Below are 22,519 nucleotides of genomic sequence, written 5' to 3'. Positions count from 1 at the left end.
CCTGATCATGCTCATCCAGGTCTCTGAGAAGGAGACCATGTGTCAACTCATGATGACCAAGCCTGCGCCTTGTAGGGAGTGCATACACGGATATGGAGGTCATACAACTGAAATCAAGGTAAAACGTACTTATTTCTGACCAAATGCACTGTATAGTAATGATTTTGAGCGGTGTCGTTTTGTCCACAATAGAAAATCATTTTCCACTCTACCACATGATGGCAGTATCAGCCTTAGCTTCCACCACGTGAAACCACAACAAATGGTTGCATGTGTGAGTGAAGCTTCCATTTATTTCCTCACCTCACCCCGTGCTGCCTTCACTGTCCTCAGTGCTGTACTTGTACAAAGCGGCCACAATAAATATGTTAATGTAGACGGAAGTGAGTAACAGGAAGGAGGCTCTCAGAGTCATCGTCATCAAATATGCATCGTGAAGACGGACTAGGGGGACAGCTCGGCCTATAGGAGATCAGACGATTCAGCTGCAGCGTGTGTGTTAATAAAATATGAGCCAATGTGAGCACTCTAATGATGATGCAGGCTAATGATGTCATGTACCTGGAAGTGGTCGTGTAAACACGCAAAGCGTACCACATGGTTTGTTCAGCTGCTGCACCAAAGCCAAGTCAACCAACTTTCTCCAGCATTTCAGGGTCATGAGTTGTTCACTTGAAGTGGCGATCCAGCCCGTTTTTGCAATCCACATAATGGCCATGAGGTATAGCATCTCCTTGATGTGTTTTTTTTCGGCTTCTTAATCCACTGCACTTTGATTAAGAAGCACTTTTTGCCTTTGTTCTCTCTCCGTAGGGGGCAGAGGGAGATCAGAAGGACTTGAACATTTTACTCACTCCGCTTCACTCCTAACTGCAGGCTGCAAAGACTGTGTATCGAGCACACACAAGTAACTCGTGCCTTTAAATGCCCTCAGTCATTACCGCTCACATTCAAAGAGATTCTAACCTCTGCATTGATCTCACAACCTCCTCCGGAAGATGCTTGATTGAAAAAGTTTCAGAGTAAGAGTAAATGTTGGACGGAAAACAAACAGAAGTTTTGCAAGGCCCTGCAGAAACACCTGAAAACAATGTGATATGCACGCCAGGCCATCTAGTAGATGGCGATGTCACGATGTACCCTCTGGCAGGAGAACCTTTGCTTTTGCAGACAAGCATTTTCCAGGAATGATAACACAGGCATCAAGTTAGCATTTTTAGAAAGGTCATAACAGTTTCATAACAGAAAACTTGTCTAAATGGAAAAACGACTTTGACATTGTTTTTACACAACAGCGTGTTGGCCGCAGCAGTATCCAGTGCATCGACAGCCATCTCGAAGTGGTAGTAAACATTATCGTTTGTGTGTAGAACCTTTATCGGCCTTTGCAATACATATTGACCTGACTATCAGGCTTAGAAAGAGGTCTCAAAAAGATGTCGCCTTATATTTGGGGGTTTAAGCATTTATACGTGCAAACCAGAAGGTTGCACCAAACAACTTCTCTCCAAGTAAGTCTGAGGTTTTCTTCCTGTCACGCACACGCACCAATGACCTGGACACATAGGCACTTGCTCCAAAAAGTTGTTAGCAGGTTAGCAAACAATAGGGGGTTATGATACCTGTCAACATTGGCATCTGAAAATATGGGAAATTTCAACTTTTTCCCTGCTGCAGGATGTGTGTTATACCGAGTGTTGCCAAGGCCCAGCTGATCGGAAGCTGTGCTGCTCCGGTTGCCGTATCAAAGAGGGTTTTTTTTTTCATGAAGTAAAAAAAAGAAAACGGGAAAATGCCGGCAAAGGAGGGCAAAATATTGTTTCATAGTTGAATACGGCCGATTAGTTTTTTTTAAAATTCATATTTAATGCATATATACGCAATTTTTGCCTAAAATACGCGCTTTCAAGCATAAGAAATGGCTAAATAAACTAAAATACAAATATAAGGCATTCAGAAGATGCATCCAAAGACATTGTGATGATATATAGTATATGTAGTATATGTAGTGGTCACTTGGTGTCTGTAATGTTCGGTGAGACACATGAGCACCAGACTCGATTGCCGGAACAACAGGCTTTTATTGCAAATTTGAATTGTCTCACAACCCTCACAATAATCCCTAACGCCGGCCACTGTTGCGGCAGTAACCCGCACCTCTCTGAAATCCCAACTCTGAACCCCCAGCGTCACTCCCTGTCCGGCCCCTACTCAGCTTCTGTACCGGAACATACTGTATTGACAACAACATTTATAAATGGCTTATTTACTCTTATTATGTTTACTGTATTGGGTAATATGAGTGTAAAGGTGACTATAGGGGTGCTATTTTATGTCTAGAGGGATCTAATAATGTTAAAAACATATTTAGAAGGTTGTAAACAGGATTCTATTAGCTCTAACTACGAAAATATTGAACTTATAAATTAGGATTCCTACTTTGTGGAAATTCACTTATCTCGGTCGGGTCTGGAGCCAATTAACTGCGATAAATGAGAGATGACTGTATACATTATTGCACTCGAACTGGAATCAAGATTTAAAAAAAATATATATATCTTTGTCTTTGATTTTTTTGTTTAAATGGTCCTGAAAAAGAGGGGGTGGTCTTACATTTGCTGTTGTCTTATATTTGGGTATCAATATGTTATTTCTATTGCCAATGAGTCAATGATGGGCCACAGGGCTCTTAGAGTGTTTGCGGTGGTGTGCACGATGCTGTTCAAAAATAGAAATAAACATTGTTTACTAAAAAAAATAAAATTCCTAATGAAACACTTCAGTGTCAGGATATCTACTGTATACAGCGGTAGTGTCATTCTGTCAAATGTTAGCGCCAATCAAAATGCATGAACACACGTTGCACACTGCATACACCACCACCATCACCAGATGCCCCCTCAGCTGTAACGCTGGCCGCTTGCCTTTGAGGGGGTGTCGGCGTGGGTAATCTCAGGTGACGTACACCTGGTAGCGCTCTGCCTCACGCATCTGTAAGACAGCAGGCCTAACGGCATCACTGCCAAAAATGGACCTGATCTTTGTTCTACTTCGACGATTCTCAAGCTGTGGTACAAGTAAGACTGGTGGTACGCGGGCTCCATCTACTCAAACGCACCAGATTTTTAAAGAAAAACATTAGAGAGATATAGCTGTGGGAAGTGATTGTACAAATACAAATTTCCTAACCAAAGTTTGGATTGTTACAGTGCAGTAGATCCCCGCCATTCAGACAAGCAATGGACGGCAAAAAAAAAAAACGACGCAGCCATAAAAATGTCTATTCTTGACACTCTAATCAAGCATGGGCTGTGCTGTTGTGACTTGGCACTATTGTATGCAACACCGAGGTGCTTTAAGCTTGACAGTTGCACACTTCTCACGCAACACAAACCAAAAGGAGGTCACCAACGCAAATGCTTACCTCGGTCACAGTGCGCAACCAAGAAACATGTCGAACACACGGTGTAACGATAGAGAGATACTTTATTCATCTCCAAAGAGGAATTCACTCACACACACACAAATTCGCACGACACAGACAAAATAAATGCTTACACACTAATATACGTGTAAAACAATACTGGCATTTGTAAGATGCAAGGCATCCTGGGTAACGCTGTAGTTTTGCTGCTGCTTTGCACTGCTCCACTGCCATTTTTATATTTATATTTGTATCTTCTACTTTTTTTTCTTTCTATACTTATTGTTGCACCAACCCACCACAACAAATTCCTCATGAACTACTGTATACCTGGAAATAAAGCAGATTCTGATGTCTTGCGGGTTGTATATTACAGTAGTAGCATTAGTGTACAGTACATGTATATTAGGATATATTTTATATCCATTCATTATCAGAGGCGTGGACTCAAGTCATGTGACTTGGACTCAAGTCATGTGACTTGGACTCAAGTCCGACTTGAGTCCCAATTTTGGTGACTTTGATTCAAGATTTAAGAGTGTTATTGTCATATGCATAGTAAAACAGGTAGTTATACTATGCAATGACATTCTTGTTCTGTTCATTCTCCCAAAGAAATTTGGACCCGACTTGACAATATCATCAAAGACTTGCAACTCAACTTGGACTTTGACATCAGTGACTCAGGACTCGCCCCGGACTTTAGTCTGATGACTTGAAAATACTTGAGATTTCCAGTGAGTGAGTTGAGTAAAATGTGTCCCCATTCAAAGTACTAACTAATGTCACCATTGTTATATCATTTACAGCAAGACAACACATTTTCCCACAGAACTTGCACGTTTTTACTCGAGACCTGCCTCAAGGCTTGCGATTCAAGACTTGAGACATACTTGAGACTCGCAAAACACTGATATTCTCCCGCCTCCATTCATTACCACATATTTATAATTATCACCAGTTTAGGGTCGATCGGATGGGTTTTCTACCAACAAAATGTAGATTACAAAAGCACGCAAGGAACGTCAATAAAAAATAATGTTTTGACAAAAAATCTGCGAATGGTGAATCGCAAATACTGTATGAGGGATCCAGGACGACCCTTAATATCAGACAACTCTTTTTCTTTTTAAGGTATCTTTAAATCATGTTTTCAATATCAGTATGTGAGTGACAGGGGCCCATCTTTTACAGACTTCTTTCTACAGAAAAGATATTGTCATATTTGGGTCAATACGGTAATTCAGGTATGCGTGTCATCACTTTTATCCACAGGTTGCTTGACATATTAAAAAGGTGCATTACTATGATCGTGTTATTTTCAATTTGTCCTTCAGTGAAGTCCCAGGTGCATCCAGATGTGTTATCATACATGTGATTGCTTGTGCCAAAAAGACGTTATTTGTCCTCCGAGTGCTGGAAACGTCACTGCACATGTAGCTCAGGGTGGGAGGTGGAGGTGGAGGTGGAGCCCTCCATGGGCCCCAAGGGACCGTCAACAAGGACGAGGCCCCAGAGAGAGGACAACTTCACAGGGTTACTTGGAGGTTCCGTGTGCATGCAAGAACCACTCTACAACAACAGGAGGCGCTGTCAGGGTTTGTTGGCATGTTAAGTCGGGCATGTCGTATTCCCAGACAGCCTCAGGGTCTCGTGTGCAGAGCTCCGTACAGTCTGAGGGGCCGAGTGTATATTCCCTGTGGTGTAACACGGAGCCTGAGGGGCTCCGGCGTGGCGGTGCTCTGGGAATGCTTCGGCCTAGAGGGGCCTGGAGCTCAGATGGAGCCTAGAGGGTCAACTTTCTCACTCAGGGAGCAGTAGAGGAAGACAGCAACCTTGAGAGGAGGCTCCCATGAGGATTAAAACACACAAATGTACAATAAACCCATATAATGATGATTCCCCCCCCCCGTTTCTTTTATCTTCTCTCCTGCTGTCTCTCATCTGTCCCACTGGAAGATGTTCACCCTCTAACAGGATTAGATACGTTTCCATCATGTGATATTCAAGATCACAAAGCAAAGCAAGACCCCCTGGGGAAGAGCGGGATGAAACACACACATCCTCCTCCTCCTCCTCCATCCCACAGGATTCCAGATGCTGGAGCGGCGGGAAGAGAGGACCAGAGGAAGGAGGAGGGCAAATGTGGACAAATGGAGCGAGAGAAGCATTTTGTCCAAAGATATCAGCCTCATTGGGATAACACAGACCCCATTCATATATTGTAAGTGGAAAACAACTACAGTGTGTATCGTTTTTAATGTAAATAGGAACTCTTCTTTCCATGCATGGATTATAGGCCACTTGATTAGGTACAATGTACGTAGCTTCCAATACAAGAGCTCCAACAATGATTGACACACTGTCGGAGAAGTATTCATTTAAAAATGTTTATTATACTAAGAGCTGTTTCTAATATTTGGTTTCATGTGTAGCTGACCGAAGCTAACCAAAATATTGGAAACAGCTAGTAGTATGTTGCATATAAACACAATAGTATCTATTTGCCCCCTTCCTGGTTTCTTATTTTGTTTGTTTGTCACACTTAAACGTTTCAGATCATCAAAAAAATGTAAATATTAGTCAATGACAACACAACTGAACACAAAACGCAGTTTGTAAATGATCTTGTGCTTTTATTCTGAAGGGATTTTCATCTATTAATTCTCCTTAAGGTGGCGACAACGCTCGGTAGTGCTATTTTACCCGTAGAAGACCAACACCTTTGGTAGCAGTCAACTGCCATAAAGATGCTCAGTGTGCCAGCCCAGTCTCTTGTTGAGCATTACAAATGCATGTTTGCCTGTAAGTATGCTTATTATACTGTATCACAGATGTTTCAGTGAAATATGAATCTTAAGTTGTCTGTTTAATTGTCATATTTGGAGGTGTTTGAAATCTCCATGTAAAATCGCTACTTACTTACTTAATCCTCTTGGTCCCAGGTGGGACAGAAGGCCAGAGTAGCTTCTCTCCATCTGTTCCTGTCCTTGGCTATCGCTACTGCATGGTACTTTCAATGTACATTAGCATCAAGCCAGCACATCTGTTTAAATGTATTTCGTCTATGTATATGTCACAGAGAAATTATTTAACTAATTATGGACAAGTTATAATAGTTGTAAAGGCTCTATAATAGAACCCAAGTGGAATCTTGATCGAGAACCTGTTGTTTCTCTGTTATTTTGCACTTCCTCAAATCCCAACTGTGCTGCCTTTTCATTCACTTTGAGAAAAATGCCCGCAATTTGGGTCGCTGCTGGCATACCAGCTGAGAACCACCCCTCTACGGTAGGTATCAGCCAAGTTAAAAGCTGTTTAACCTTGTGGCCACTGGAGGGAGTAGAACCCCTGTGATGGGAAGGCAAGCAGCACTGCCTCAGCGATGGTCATAAAAGATGGATGGCCTCATTGTCAAGGCAGTAAAAACATGAACACTGCCGAATTAGCCCACATGGCTATGGCACGCACATACAGTCACACATCCTCTCAACTGTTGAGGCAACATGATAACGCTCAGGACAACCATATGAGGGGTCAAGGTCACATGCCTTCATGCATCTTGGCGATGATCATGTATTCACTCGTGTACATGCCAGCTATTCCACATATGAATTGCTTGCACAGGATCACAACAGTTTAGGAATGCTGGTGTCACTGGTGTGTGTGAGAGCGACGGGAAGAAAAGCTCGCTTAGAGAGAAGTCGTTTGGTGCCACCTGATGGTTTGCATATTTAAATCTCCACTGTATGTAGAAATACTTTCTTCAGTATTACCAATTACAGAAATCCCTCGTTAATCCCGGTTAAATAGTTCCAGACCCAGCCAGGATATTGGATTTCCGCAAAGTATTCTTATTTATAAATGGAATACTTAGAAATACCTGTTTACGACCTTCTCAATACGTTTTTTTTTACATTATTAGAGCCCTCTAGACATGAAATAACACCCCTATAGTCACCATTACACTGGTTTTACCCAATAGAGTAGACATAATAAGAGTAAACAAGCCACTTAAGAGGTAAATAAAATACATTTTGCATCCTTCAAGTGTTCATTTGCAGGGCACATGGCATCATCGTGGTGCGAGACGGTTGTCCCAATTCGAAAAAGCTCCAACAGACCTTCTTTTGTCTTTCTGGGACATCATCTGGAGTGTAACCACGCGCATTTGTGAGGGTTTCTGTCCAGCACCCATCGATTTGCAACGCTGATTGACTGCCAATATGCTGCTAAGAAATTTTATATACATAAACACAAACTAACAAGACAAAGTAATCATTCACAAACGTCTAACCCTCCATTTAAATGAATAATATAAAAACAAACGTTGAGCAAGGTGTTGTGCAAATGGGCTAACTAGCTAGAAGTAATAAAGTATTTCATAATATTATTATGGTTAAAAATACAAGATTTCTCTCTGAACTTGACATAAAACCGCTGACAGATGGCTGCTATTCTCTTTCCAGCAACACACAATCCCAAAATAAATACAAAACAACAACTTTGGCTCCGTTATTTCAGATTTTCTTTGGTCTGTCCATCTTTTTTTCTCTGCTTTGCGGACTCGACGGCGTATCGCAAGCAGCGAGCGGGTGTGAACATGTGACGCAACCAGGAAGTGTACTGAAGGCGAGACCGTCCCATTTCACATCGCTCTAGCCGCGCCTGGAGGACTCTCATAAGGACCCAGCCTTTGACAAACAACCATTCAGGGTCACATTCATACCTGTGGACAATTTAGAGTCACCAATGAACCTAACATGCATGGGAGGAAACCGTAGTCCCCGGAAAAACCCACGCACGGGGAGAACATGCAAACTCCACTCAGGGATGCCCAAGCCGAGATTCGGACCAACTGTGTGGCCAGCATGCTAACCACTGTGCGGCAGTGCTCATGTGTGTTGCTATAAATGTGTTCCCTCGGGGAGCTGAGTGGCGGGTGGCCAGGAAGTGACGTCGGGGTCCACAGTTGAGTTTTAGCTTGGTGTGAGATGCTGCAGCAACAGCGGCCCATGGTTTTAATAGGGATTTTTATTGCAATAAAAGCCTGCTGCCCCGACGATCAAGTGAACACTAGACTTAGTGACCAGTGTAGATACTACATGTCATTCACAGAGTATTTGAATGTGTCTTCTGAATGCCTTATACAGTGTTCTCTTGTTTATTGCGGGGGATAGGTTCCCAAAATAGTCCGCACTAACTGAAATCCGTGAAGTAGCCAACTTTATTTGTTTCTAATTATTATATATGTTTTAAGGCTATAAAACCCATCACCATACACTTTATACACGTTTCTCAGACAGCCATTAACACTTTCTCACATTCTACTAGGTTGGACACAAGAAATTACTATGTGACTCACGAGTATTCACTCCTATGACCGTGCCTCGTCCCGGCGCCATTCGTCTGTATCGTTTTTGTATCCTTGTTAAAACATATCGCTGCTGCTGTCGTATCTTCCTCCTCCTCACCCTACTCCTTGAACCCAAGATTCATTTAGCCGGTGAGCTGCTTCTTCTTCTTCTTCTTGTATTGTTTATTGGCGGTTAGCAAGCAGTTAGCGAGTTTGCTAGCGACTATTGACTGTATTTTTACCCTTTTTCTCTCCCGTCATATTGGCTCCCAATTGTTGATACTATGTGGGAATGCACAAAGGTAAGATTTGATGACCTTATTGAGTGCAAATGTGCATATTTTTTGTACACAACCTCTCTGAAGAACAAGTCCAGGCTCGTACTTGTGGATAGTGGGTCTGTATTAATTTTGTGCTTTTAATTTGGTGTTATTCCTGTCATAGTTTTACACGGTACATAATAAATAAGATCAATTTGATCGCTGTGTTGATGACTAGCACTGCTAATTCTAGCTAATGCTAGCACTGCTAGCGGTGAGTTGACAAAACCCCCTGCATAGCTGTCCTCGGCTATGCCCGCCGTTAACTAGCAGCTTGTACCCAAATTTTAGCTCGCAGTACCAAGCAAAAAATCAGCCCAAAGACGGCTCGCTTCTAAAAAAAAACAATCATTAGTTGGGACGCTCATAAGCCTAGGTCTTCCCAATCTCCTGACTGTGTGGCCAACATGCTAACTACTAGCAAGCAGCTCACACAGTTAGCTAGTTTGCTAGCTACCATTGACCACAAGAAGAAACAGCACAAAGGAAATTGATTGACGTCTACAGCCAATCGGCACGCAGAACACAATGGGTGGCTTCTCCCTTAGCCAGTAAGGACTGTTGTGGCCATAGACAAACGCCGCATGGAGTGGGTTTGTCCACTGCTGCCACATGTCAACGTCGCCGCCATATTGGATGTGTCAAGGCTGCGCTGTAAATGAATACAAGTAAATGTACTGTACACTCGCGTGTGAATTTTTAAACGAGAGGCATTAACTTAAATGTCTTTGTAGAAAGGTGCTTTATGAAAGTAAATACATTTACTTGTATTCATTTACAGCGCAGCCTTGACACATCCAATATGGCGGCGACGTTTATGTATGGCTCAGCGCTCGATGCTCTATGGCTGTGGCGCTATATTTATCTGGCTAATGTCTACTGTGGGTTGCTAATATGCTTGTACAGGCACTGAAACACATACTGAGACAGGTCTTCAACTTTCACATGAGTATACGACCCCCTCTACGGGTAGCTGTAGTAAATACAATAACAGACACAAACAACAGAGCACCGATAGATGGCTCTAACACGGCATAAGGATACAGAACAAAATGCGTGTTCATACACTGTTAAAAAACAAAAGTAAAACTGCACTTTTAAAAAATCCGCAAAACAGCAAATGCGTGAGAGGTGAACCGCGATGTAGCGAGGGAACACTGTATATGAATTCTGGCTCATTAAGCCATGTTTATGCTTGAAAATGCTTAATTTAGGCAAAAATAATACATCAAATGTGCTCCAATATGCATATTTCTTTACAAATGGGCCATGTTCAACCACGGAACAGCATGATTTAATCATGTAGTTTTGAAAAACCGTGAGAGCGTGAAGCGAAATTTGACCTGCGACGTGGCGAGGGATGACTGTATCTCAAGAAAGTAAAACTTCATTTTCCTCAAATTGTTGCCTCCGCTAAACTAGACGCCTAACCCAACACAGATCTGAATCCGGATCACTAATCCACCGAGCTTTATGTAAGTACATACTTTCATTATTGCTATTATTTCAATCCAATAAGCCCTCAGGGTGGAAAGAATGAATCATGATAGATACATATAAATACAGCAGGTTATGAAGACATAATGCAAAAAGAGTGGAGGCTGGAGTAACTACTTGGCTTTTAATTAGTGGAAATAGCTGTACAGTATCACAGTAAATAAAAGAAACACTACTTGAAAAGATAGCAGATGAGTCCATTCCCACCCGGAGGGCTCATCATTATCAGCATAGAGGACTTGATGAAGGCAGACGCTCATATGAGACGTCTGAAGACATCACCTCACACGCACACACACACGCAGTGAATGATTGGGGAGGGCATCATGCAAAGGAGGGCTGTTAAACAAACATGGCCATGAGGCAGGGCAGTGTGCATGGACACACTTTAATTATCACACACTCACCCACCTTCACGTAGACAACACAATCACACACACAGATGCACCCTGACGCATGACAAGCCTCATATGCTAGTCTGGGGAAGTCTATTAGTGCTTTGGGTTGACTTGTTATTCAGATGTAAGTAAGGACGCTCCTCAGATTTAGAGGCAGCGGACTAGGTCACTGTGTGTGTGTGTGTGTGTAAACTAGGATAGACTAGAGAACAGACCTCCACCACCAAGGTTGAACTGTTACCAATAGTGGAAGAAAGTGCTGCAGCTGTCAGTTTCTGCAGTCAGAATGCTGGCAGTGAATGGCTTTTACTGTGAAGCCACAAACAATCACAGTGAGTCAACGTAAACAACACTCACTCAGTAACACATACCATACCTGGAAGATGAGGTACAATGATAAGACTGTACCATTAGAAATTGAAATCTTGGGCGGGGGGGGACGCTTTTGGGGTCAAGTAAATAAAAAAAAAAAGCCAGTTAGTAGGCTTGTTTCTAGAATTAGCATCATAAGCGGAACTCTGTCACGGCTGCATCTCTCCAGGTCACTGGTGTGTGTGTGGCAGGAAGAAAAGCTCTGACATTTGAGGAGACTTTGTTATACCTGCCAATTTGTATAAAAACCTGTAGACCCCGAATATAAAACTTTTGTAGGAAGAAAAATACATCTTCCATGCAGTTATTGCAATTATACAGTATATATATATGTTATATATTGTGTATATATATCCATAATAAATGGAGCTCTATAAATGTTATAAAATATATATTACTGTATTTAAATGATGAGATGTTAGCTCCATATTGCAGACAGACCATGAGCTGTTTCTCTGTCGCATGAGTGTGTCGTCGTAGACGGAGAGGTGGCACCTGTAAAGCTGACATGTACAGCACTCTGGAGCAAAAGCTCCAAAACACTGCAACATCCATCCATTTTCTACTCCGTACATAAACATGTCTTACAAGGCTCGGGCAGGCGGGATGCTTTCAAGGTCAAGTAAAAAAAAAAAAAAAAAAAAAATCCTCTTACTTCTTAAACTACAAAAACAGTATTAGTTGCAATTTTCTATGAATGAATGCATAAAGATTCTTGCCATATAACAAAGCAAAAGGTTTCATTTAAATGGGACTAAAATTCCCCTGAAAGCATTCGTGTAAACATGTAAAAGGAGGAAAGTCAGTATTTGGATATTTTGCATTTGTGTAAATCAGTGATATTTATTTACACAGTCAGTCCTGGAAAATGTCATATTAATTCCACGGAGTCCAAAGGAAAAAACAAGCATTGCAGACATTGCTCATGGTGTGTTGGCACATTCCTCCTACATTGCAGCGGAACAACACATGCATCGTCCTGTCCCCCTGTTCCTAATGAGCTTTATCGCATTGGTCCCGCTTGACTTGTCTTGTTAAGTGGCACACATATATCCATATGTTCCACATGAGCAGGCAGAGGGAACACGCTGGGTGGCGGAGACGCTTTCTCAGTTACATCGCACAGTTCTGAACCGCAACAGCCAGCAGCAAGCGCCAGTCAGCTCCGCTCTGCATCGTGATGGGAACGAGCGTGTAGACGACAATTGGTGCTGAGCGCTGACAACGACATCCATTTGTTCTTGATGTTAAAGGAGTTCAAAAGTCAAAGTCAAGAAATTGCCACGGAGGATGCCAAGAGACACACGCTCATAACTTACTGCATCATACTGAGAGCAGTTTCTAATATTGTAGTTACCTTGTTTAGCGCAACACTAACAATGTTAAAACAGAGCATTTTATGTTTATTTTGACACAAGTGAAAAATAAATAGACTTGAAACAAAGTTACGTAAGGCTAAGCTAAAAGGAGATACTACTGTACGTGCACAGAATATCACATTAATAACTTTTCCCACACACTTTACAGCAACACTTGATTGCTGCTCTGACCAGAGATAGAATCTTAAAAATAAATAAAACCACTTCTTGGAGCTGCAGCTTCACATTAAAGTTGTTATCAAAAAGTTAGCATAAAAACAGGTGTGAGGCAGCAAAGCCGACACAGCGGCTAGAAGGGAAGGCACCGTCGCGAGAATGAAACGTCTTCTTTCTGCTTCTGAATGTCAGAAACAGAGCAATCCACTGACACGCCAAGACCTTACAGTACTGTATATCGTTAGTGCTAGGACCGACTCAACAGCTCCCCAAATTCATTTCTTATCAGCACTGATGGTCCTTCAAACGAGAGTCTGAGATTCTGTCATTCAACTACTCAATAGAACCTCACACATGAGCGCGCGCGCACACACACACACACACACACACACACACACACACACACACACACTGGAGGCTGAAGTGGGAGCTCAGAGCTCATCATGGTTACGAGTGAGGTCCTCTCCATAGTTGGTGGCCTGACTTCCTACAAACATGTTCCAGTTCTCCAGGATCTCCTCTTTGGTCAACATCTGGTCCTAAGAAATAAAGCAACATAGTATCAAGCGTGTTCAGAGGGTACCCTATTAATTAGGTATCACAAAAGCTGAAGCATAAAGTGAAAACATCCTGATAAGTTAGCATTCAGGCTAGTGTCATCTGTAGGTCTCTGTGTGCATAATGTAAAACAGTAAGCCGGATGGAATTATTTTGACTTTAAAGCAGCTCTATTACTAAACAACATTCTTATTTGGCTTGTTGTTTCTTCACTTCTTTTTAATTTACTTTCACGCTTTCACTTTCTTTTCTTGGGAGAATGAACAGAATACGATTTTCATTGCATGGTATAACTGCTGTTTTACCATGCACATGACAATAAAACTTTCTTGAATCTTGAATCTCTTGATTCTTGAATCTTGATTCTTGAATCTTGATTTAGATTTAGATGACGCCAGACCTCAGAAGCTCCTAGTATGGTATTTCCTACATCCTAGTTGACAGGAATGCAAAACTCCTACCTAAAACACATGTTTACACACACACACACACACACACACACACACGTATATATATATACATACATACATATATTGCATTGCTTGGCTGCCAACAGCAGAGGCGCTGTTGATTCAGGCTGAGCTAGTTTGGCTAGCTCCATCCATGCAGGCAGGGAGGATTATTGTGCTCAGTACAGCACTGGCATGGAAACAAGAGCTCAGAACATTCCTCCATTCCATTAACGCAAATCTCATCCAAGGGATGATGTTTGAGCATGTAGATTTCAAGTTCCTCTCCCTACCTGTTGTTGTGACCATGACTTCAAAAGCGAAATGAGCGGTCAAGAAGTCGTACCTTGTCCTGGTCGGACTCGTAGACCAGGTGTCGAGCCTCAGCCTGGGCATGGTCATAGTTTTGCGGCATAATCCAGTGGCGGATTTCGTCCCGGTCCATTTTACCGTCTTTGTTCAAGTCTCTAAAGTCTGAGAACTGATCCCTCTCAGTTCTGACCCAGTCCGGTTCTGGACCGCCGTCCTCGTGCGCCAACATGTCAGCTGAAAGCAAATACAAATACAGAGGTCGGCAAGGTCACGCGCATTTGTTTCGCTTTGTGTTTGTTTATTCAAGAAGACTTTTAGATCAAATGTATTGCTTGAACCCACCGATATACTCGTCCTCATCCACGTGCCCGTCGTCGTTCGTGTCAATGTCCTCCAGGGTTTCCTGCATTCGGCATGAAGAGGTGATGTCATTAACAAGGGTCAACGGCAGCTGGAACTTTCACTTTGACTAATAAAGACAGAAACAAGTTGCCCTCGGCAGCGCGAGTCATCATGAGGGTCAGTTTACAGCTGGGCTGGCACACTGACACTACAATTACAAGAATCACCGCTGATGACGGCCAACCCTCCGCCCCCCCATACACACATTTAGTGTGCACCAAACACTTCCAGCCCTGCTAGATGTCTTTGTCCACTGTCAGGCATTAACTATGCTGTAAAGGCGTGTCAGCTGCCTTGATCATTAGTTAGCAAGTGCACGCCAACGTGCTCAGTTAAAGACAACACATCTGGGCTGCAACACACGCACTCATCTACACATGCGATAAACTCCCTGCATGCATATTTCCCTGTAGGTGAGACGCCCTCTCTGAACCGTGCTAAATATTTAATGTCTGTGTAGAATATAGCTGACTAATAATAAACAAGCTCCATCAATATTCGAAAGGTTGCGTGTTAGAGTAAAGGGGAAAAAAAGTATTCTTTAGTTCACTATGGAGCGCCGTATACAATCTCTGGTGCATTTCAAAAGCATGCAACGCAAACATTGAGGGTGGATGGGTGGGTGGGTTTGACTTGCTGTTGGTTGTGGATATTTATCTGAGGTGACATGACAGCATGGCAGTAAACAATAAAAACATTTTTTGGTCAATAACATGTCAAAAACTTGAGAGGATACAGTATTTGTGTTCAGATGCTACTCACGCTACTAACTAAAGGACTTGTAATATAAGTTATTGTAATACTACCTCATAGAGATACAGTAAATACGCGCATTCTACTTTGTACCTTACAAATTTACATTAGAAATGTTGTTTTCCCCCCAAAATACACCATGAGTCTACTTAATTGAACGAAGTATCTCGTCTGGAAGAAATATTGTTTCCACATCTCTCACAAAATGTGTGCTTGTTTTGTCTGTCAATACACAGGAAGATACAAAAACATTATGTCACCAAATTAAAACATGGGGGAAATCCATCCATTCACCCATCCATCTTCTATGCCGCTATGCTGGTATGCTGGAGCCTATCCCAGCCGACCTATGGGCGAGAGGCGGGATACACCCTGGACTGGTTGCCAGCCAATCTCGGAGCACATATAGACAAACAATCATTCACTCTCACATTCATACCTATGGGCAATTTAGATTAACATTTTAGGAATGTGGGAGGAGTACCCGGAGAAAACACACGGGGGGAACATGCGAACTCCACACAGAGATGCCCATGGGAGATTCGAACCCAGATCTTCGCGATTTCCTGACTGTGTGGCCATGGGGAAAAATAAGCTTCCAAAAATGAGCATCTAAATGACTACAGCGCTTGCTTTTTCTTGAGATTTTTTGGTAATGCCACTACAGACTGGTGCCAGCGATGGCAAAGTGGAAGAATGTGACGACCATAGAACCAGAAATAGTGCATCATAGGAAAAGCATCACCGTCCAGTCTGATTAGCACAACATGGCGACCTCAAGAATAGTAGTAGAACTAAATGTGCTGCTTTCGCTGTCAACCGTGAGTTCAAGAATCAAACTATTCATGATTCATGATTCAAGTATTCAGTTCGGTATTAAAGTGTCTGTAGTGCAATGTTCTGATGAGAGTTAAGGTGAATACTAAATTCATGTTCTGAAGTTATATTTTACAGCAGTTGTATGATCACTAGAGTTGATGCAACATTTTTTTTTTTAGTTTCGATACGATACTGATAATGCAGCCTTGAGTATCGTCCCATACCGACGTCCATCCGCTTATTTTGTAGCGTGGAATTTTCAAAAAGTCTTGATCAAGTGATATCACTCAGAACAGTCAGCGATAGTCTGTATGAGAAAAACTGACCCATTTACTTCGTCATGGATCATACTTTTATCTACGATGTAGTGGCGGCTGGGCATAATGTATGAATGTTCAAGTCGCTCAATGAAACCCTTAAACCAGACATTACTCACTACTGACATGGGGAATGGCTCTTTTCTCTTACAGCCAGTGACTTCTTGTTGTCCAGTGGGAGATTCTCACACACTGTATAATGTTTCGGACAGCAGGAGTGGAAGCTGTGGTCTCATGAAAATCCTCATAACCTTTTTTCTGTGATGTTGCTTCAAATGCGCGATGATGTTGATTGTGTTAAACTTTCACGGTTCTGCGCTACCATGGAAAGCTTGTGCATGACAAGTTTTGCACTGAGCTGCAATGTCATCTTCAGACTTTAACAAAAAATACTGCCAAACAGCCGACGTCACTCCTAAATCCTTGCTAAACACGCTGGCACATGCTGTAGCTGTGATCATGTGGGCTCTGCATGCTGGATCCGTCGGCGCTGCTGGAGCGGAGTCTGGAATGGTCTTGTATCGGAATGCTGATACTGGAAATTTTAGATGCAGGCCGATGTAACCCGCTACTATTTTTTTTGCTGATATCGGCCCAATATATAAACCAATTACTCACAGGATAAATAAAAATGAAGTTGTAAGAATTTTGCTGGCCTTATGTGCATGCATGTTTGTTTTTCTCCTCTCTCTCTGCGAAACAGCCTGGACGACAGGAGGTTTCACTCTGTGCATCGGTCTCAACATCTGGCGCGTTGTTTCTATAGCGGAACGAACGGAATGAGTGAACCCTCCTCTCAATCATTCAGCCTCTTCGTCCTAGCACTGGCTAGCTGTGTGTGTCGTGTGCTACTTTCTTCATGCCTGTTGTGTATAAAACACGATCTGATGTCAGTTTCAGCCCGTTTGTGCGCCGTCATTTTGTGATAGAAAAGTTTGTGACAAAGACAATTAATGAATGATACAACGGTGGAACTTATGTTTTAGCCGCCGTGATTCCCGAAAGAAAACACCTCACTGTGCACCAAATGCATTTTGCTGCATCCAAAACATGGGACTTTGACCAAACTCCGACAAAACGTTCACAGCCCCATAAACGTAAACAACGTATTCCGCACACAATGTTGCTACAAGTCAATCAAGGAAGACTATATGCAAATGAGCTGATGTCTGCATTGACACACAATGTGAACTTCAGAATATTTCCGGGTTATTTCTCCGTCTTTTTTGTCAATATCCAGAAAACAATGAAAGTGACATTGATTCAAATCAGAAATATTGCAATTGATTGTGATTTTTATATAAGTGCAATTTTTGCTATAAGGGACTACGAGTCCATTTCATTTTGATTGGGGTTTTTCTGTCTTTTTTTTGTTAATTTATGTTGTCTGTTTAATGTATCTAATTTGAAAGTTCTTCACAATCCAGTTGCAATGTTAAATGCTCCTGAGAAACTCGCATTATTATGCTATATATTATCATTACATTCATGAAAAAAATTGTCTCAAAATATTGTTGCAATATCGTTTAACAGCAATAATTTGCTGGACAATTATCATCCCGCATAATTTGTTGCTGTGACAGGCCTAGTTGGTAGCAAGTCGTCTTTAGTTATACAAAACCGTGACTGAAATTTAAGTCCAGTGTGTGGCTGCTGCTTATCTATAATCAAGCATATGTTATATCTAAGGGTAAGATGTTGACCACATGACCACTTATTAGCAAGAGATGCCACAAAGCTGAACTGTTCCCTGGTACCATTCAGTAGTGACATCATAAAAATGAACCTTTTAATAATTAACTCTGCCAAATGGGTAGTACAACTTTTATGAACACGCGGCATAGTGCCTCACTGCGAAACATTTCCCACGCAACTGCTCTGTGAGGCCAAATTCATATTTAAAGATTGAGCGTTAAATGGGACAGTCTGTACATCCCTCTGGACACGCTCCCAAAATTTTTTTTTTTTTTTTTTTATTTATTTATTTATTTATTTTTTACCATGGCCCACATAAAATTACAATTGGATCGTATCAAAATATAACAAATTTATCTAAGGCCGTACCCAGACCAGACCATTTCTTATTGTTTTTCTCCTGGCCCCCTATGGCATGTGCTCACACTAAGCATTTGCTCTTTGGCCCGCTTGCTGTGGCATCACTTCTATACTGTAGTATTACTGCAGTTTCGTCTTATTTTGAGTTGCTCCGATTATTTCTATGACGGAAGTCCGAGGCTGTCATTAATTACTTACGAGAGGCGTGCTTGATTAAATTATAGAAATGTAGTCATGGGCGAGCAAGAGTGCCGTAGGCTTTGATTTATGGATTATTTGTGAGTATTCCTATCAGCCACCCGGCACAGTCGTCCCTTGTTTATCGCGGTTAATTAGGAAATTGGATTCAATATTACTAAACTGACTATTTTCGTAGTTAGAGCACAGAAAACCCGTTTAAAACCTCTTTATGACTTTCTAAATACTGGTGGTTTTAACATTATTAAAGCCCTGTAGACATGAAATAACACCAACTATTACACTCCTATTAGTCTTTGTTTACATCACATTGCACAGGCTAATGTATCACTGCCGCCGCTAGTATAGCAAGCTACCGAGCTAACTAGTTAGCCTCTCCAATTTACTTATTCTAATCTTAAGGAAGTGTTTCAAACAAAGTGGGGAAGAAGGACAAAGAAGCCAAAAACTTACCACTGCCACAAGGAATGAGAGGAAAATCTTTTCTTCCACTCAGTCTCAGCCATGGCATGTCAGCTCGGCCCTGCTGGCTTAGTAGCCAGTCTCCATGCAGTGTGAAACGTAATGTAATCTAACGCCACGTCTCATAACATTACTGATGCCAAAAATACTACACAGAACGAGGCCATAGCCAACCCCGAAACGGCCATTATTAATCGAACCGCAAAGACAAGAGACCACTGTAAGCGTATGCTTACCTGCACAACAATGTCCTTCATGTGGTCAAACTCCTCAGGATGCAGGAAGGCTGTGAACTCTTCTCTGTCGGCTGCCAAGTCACCATTCAGATCAGCTGTCTTGAACCTCCTCTCGTCACGCGGAAGCATCTTCTTGAAGCTGAACTGGTCGGTCGTATCATCAAACTCGTCTGGATTAGCTGAGCATACAGAGAAAATTTAACTTGTACATACACTGGTGTCATCAGATGGTGCTTGAAAGGAAAGCGTGTGAGCTACCAAGGTAGTAACCGTAGGTGGCTTGCTTGTATTCTTCCCAGGAGATCTTGTTATCCTTGTTGAGGTCATAATCTGTCCAAACCTTTGCCACGTTCTCATACACGTAACGCTTCTGGACGCGTTTTATCCATGCTTTGAGCTCGGCGGTGGTGATGAGGCCATCGGAGTCGCTGTCGATCCGCTCTACTATTTTACTGAAAGCAAAAAGACTCTTTTAAAAACTTTAACAATAGTGTCTTTACATCACACAAGAGTTCATCACCTCCTAACCACTGTGGAAGTCAAAACACAATCCATGAGTTGCTGAGTCAACCTCATACACGTTTTGGTTTTAGCAATTTTCCCCACAGGAATAATGAAAATAGAAACAATACATTCTAGGGTGAGTTAAGCATGTTTCGCATGTCTGCCTCACTGTCTGGAGATCAGTGTTCGAATTTCAGTTGGAGCATCTCTGAGTGTAGTTTGCATGTTCTCTCCATGCTTCTGTGGGTTTTCTCCAGGCACTCCGGCTTCCTCCCACATCCCAAAAACATGCATGTTAGGTTAATTTGAGATTCTAAATTGTCCATAGCTGTGGATGTGGGTGTGATCGGTTGTACACATACTTGTAATATGTACCCTGTGACTGACTGAAAAACAAGTGCAGGGCGTCCCCTGCCTCTCGCCCAAAGTCAGCTGGGATAGGCTCCAGGTTCTCGGGTCTAACTGAAGCCATCTTAAACCCTTATTATCTGCACAAGCATTGTTTAAGTTACTTTCTAACGTTCTTAACTGTCAAACAGCATTCATAGTGAAATGTAAAAACTATGAAACACTGTTTAAAAGTAGCCTTAACTTTGATGACACGCATAGTTATGCTAAAGTCTTATTTTCTTACTGAATGTAAGTCAAAGCTGGTGTTTTGGAATACGTGTCACATAAAATGCTCACTGAACTGAGGACTTAACCTTTGTGCTGATATCTCATGTGACATCATGCATGATGGTTAGAACTGGGAAACCAAGAACTACAGGTATCTCTTTTAAGATGACAAAAACAAATATCTCATATCTCAAGAAGCTAATATGTGACAATGTAGTCACATATAATATGTCAAATATGAATCTAAACACTTACAAAATATCAATAAGACAAGTTGTTATCTGTATTTTTTTCCACCTGAGAGAAGAATGAGCTCCAGTAGGACAGCTGGAGTGGGAGTGCCAGCAGACCAATTTGAAACTCAAGTATTCTTAGACTTAAAAGTTGCCACGTTGTGATGTACCAGGGGTCCTCCCACTTTCACAGGAAGCCCCTTGAGCCACGTAGGAGCAAACAACTCATCAAAATAGACAAAGAAAACAGTGCACGCGGTGTCTATGTGACATTAATTCATTAGCAACAATAATGCTTCTTTTCATGACGATGTATAATTGAGATTTCTGTTAAGTCCTTAACGGTGTGTGGGAATACGACATAGGCATAATCATGATGATAATAATAATAATAATCTGGGCTTTTCTCATTCGCTGGCATGCACTGCACAGCTTTCTAATGCACTTGGTAAATATTAATGAAGAGTTACACGCAGTCTTGTTCATCTGGAGTGGTGTTGAGTGGGTGTGCGTGATTTACAAAAACACACGAGACGGCTGGTGGAGAGTGTCAACAGAAACGAGACAACCATCCTCTCTTACCCGAGCCTGTCCTTGCTCTCCTCCGGGGTGAGCTGGTCGAATGTCCTGGCCTCCTCTTTGCCCAGGAAGGCTTCGTGGTCGTACTGGAAGCTGTTGTTGTCCTCCTGCGTTCTCTTGTTCAGATCCGTTTCATGAATGACTCGCTCTTTCCTCGTCGTGGGCTTCCCGTCGGCCATGGTGGTCCACAGCAGCAAGGCGCACATTAAGTTGAAGACCCCCATCATTCAGGGTCGAACACAGACTGTTGTTTCGAAGCAGGCCTCTCTAATGTAGCCCCTCCGCGATGCTTTTACTGCTCCTAAATCCGCCTCTGAAGTGCTAACTAGTCGTCCACATGAAACACCTTAGTCCGGAGGTCCACAAAGTCTCTGGTGGCTTTAAATTTGAATTATTCGACACTACCCAGTTAGTTTGTAGAGATGACAAAAAAAAAACAGGCGGTGACTTCCGGTCGCCTTCTCACCAGCCAATCACAGCGAAGCTTTAAGAGGGGCTCAACCTTGATGCTCTGTAAGCTTACACAGCATTGGTCAGTGGGTCATGAGAGGAATTTCGGCGCCACGTTGCAAGCTACCTGGCGCCTAAACGGATGTGGCGGCTTGCTGGGTGATACAGTACAAGTTGTGATACAGTAAAAGTAAGAAAATCTTTCTTGCTCAATAAACCAGAGCTGTCTATTTGTCGTGAAAATGTTTCATTGTTCAAACTGTCAAAGTTTGGTTTGGTTTGGTTTGGTTTAGTTTATTTGAACATGAAGGTTACAATGGAATACATCTCGTGAATCATTTTTTGACAGTTCCACATGTCCAAAAGGAGTAGGAAGAAGCAAAGCTTATTTAATCCTACCCCCCATCCATTCTACATCTAGTACAGTACATGTAGTTCACTTCCTGGATTCCATGTCATGTTTTCAGTGATAGTCAGGATAACACATAATAGATAACGGTGAAATAACCGTCCCCCCCAAAAAAGAGAGAACATTCATAATAATGATAATATGATGACAATACTAAATAAATAAATAAATAAATAAGAACAAAGCTTTTTTTTTTTTTTTTTTTTAAACACAACAAAGAAAATTATAAAAAAATAAATAAATAAATAAATAGAAATAAATAA

General features: G+C 42.0%; 1 protein-coding gene across 1 annotated transcript; it reads right to left on the bottom strand.

The window, feature by feature from the left end:
* Positions 1-10,734: 10,734 nt before the first annotated feature.
* On the bottom strand, positions 10,735-21,855 carry rcn1 (reticulocalbin 1, EF-hand calcium binding domain). Its single transcript, XM_054769668.1, has 6 exons — positions 21,401-21,855; positions 19,722-19,915; positions 19,464-19,642; positions 14,564-14,624; positions 14,256-14,455; positions 10,735-13,441 (listed from the first exon to the last, which is right to left on the bottom strand). The coding sequence occupies exons 1-6, from the start codon at positions 21,622-21,624 to the stop codon at positions 13,334-13,336; spliced, it is 966 nt and encodes a 321-aa protein (XP_054625643.1). The 5' UTR covers positions 21,625-21,855; the 3' UTR covers positions 10,735-13,333.
* Positions 21,856-22,519: the final 664 nt, after the last annotated feature.

This window comes from Dunckerocampus dactyliophorus, chromosome 3 (assembly GCF_027744805.1).
Source record: "Dunckerocampus dactyliophorus isolate RoL2022-P2 chromosome 3, RoL_Ddac_1.1, whole genome shotgun sequence".
Lineage (NCBI taxonomy): Eukaryota > Metazoa > Chordata > Actinopteri > Syngnathiformes > Syngnathidae > Dunckerocampus > Dunckerocampus dactyliophorus.
This window is presented reverse-complemented; position numbering and strand designations above follow the sequence as displayed.

Bases quoted from the DNA above. Each gene is read 5' to 3' on its own strand.
- rcn1 (XM_054769668.1), bottom strand. From the start codon at position 21,624: ATGATGGGGGTCTTCAACTTAATGTGCGCCTTGCTGCTGTGGACCACC. The intron at 19,916-21,400 runs GTAAGAGAGGAT...TTTTGCTTTCAG, and splicing joins GAGAGCAAGGACAGGCTCGG to TAAAATAGTAGAGCGGATCG. The intron at 13,442-14,255 runs GTACGACTTCTT...TTTATTTCTTAG, and splicing joins ACGAGTCCGACCAGGACAAG to GACCAGATGTTGACCAAAGA.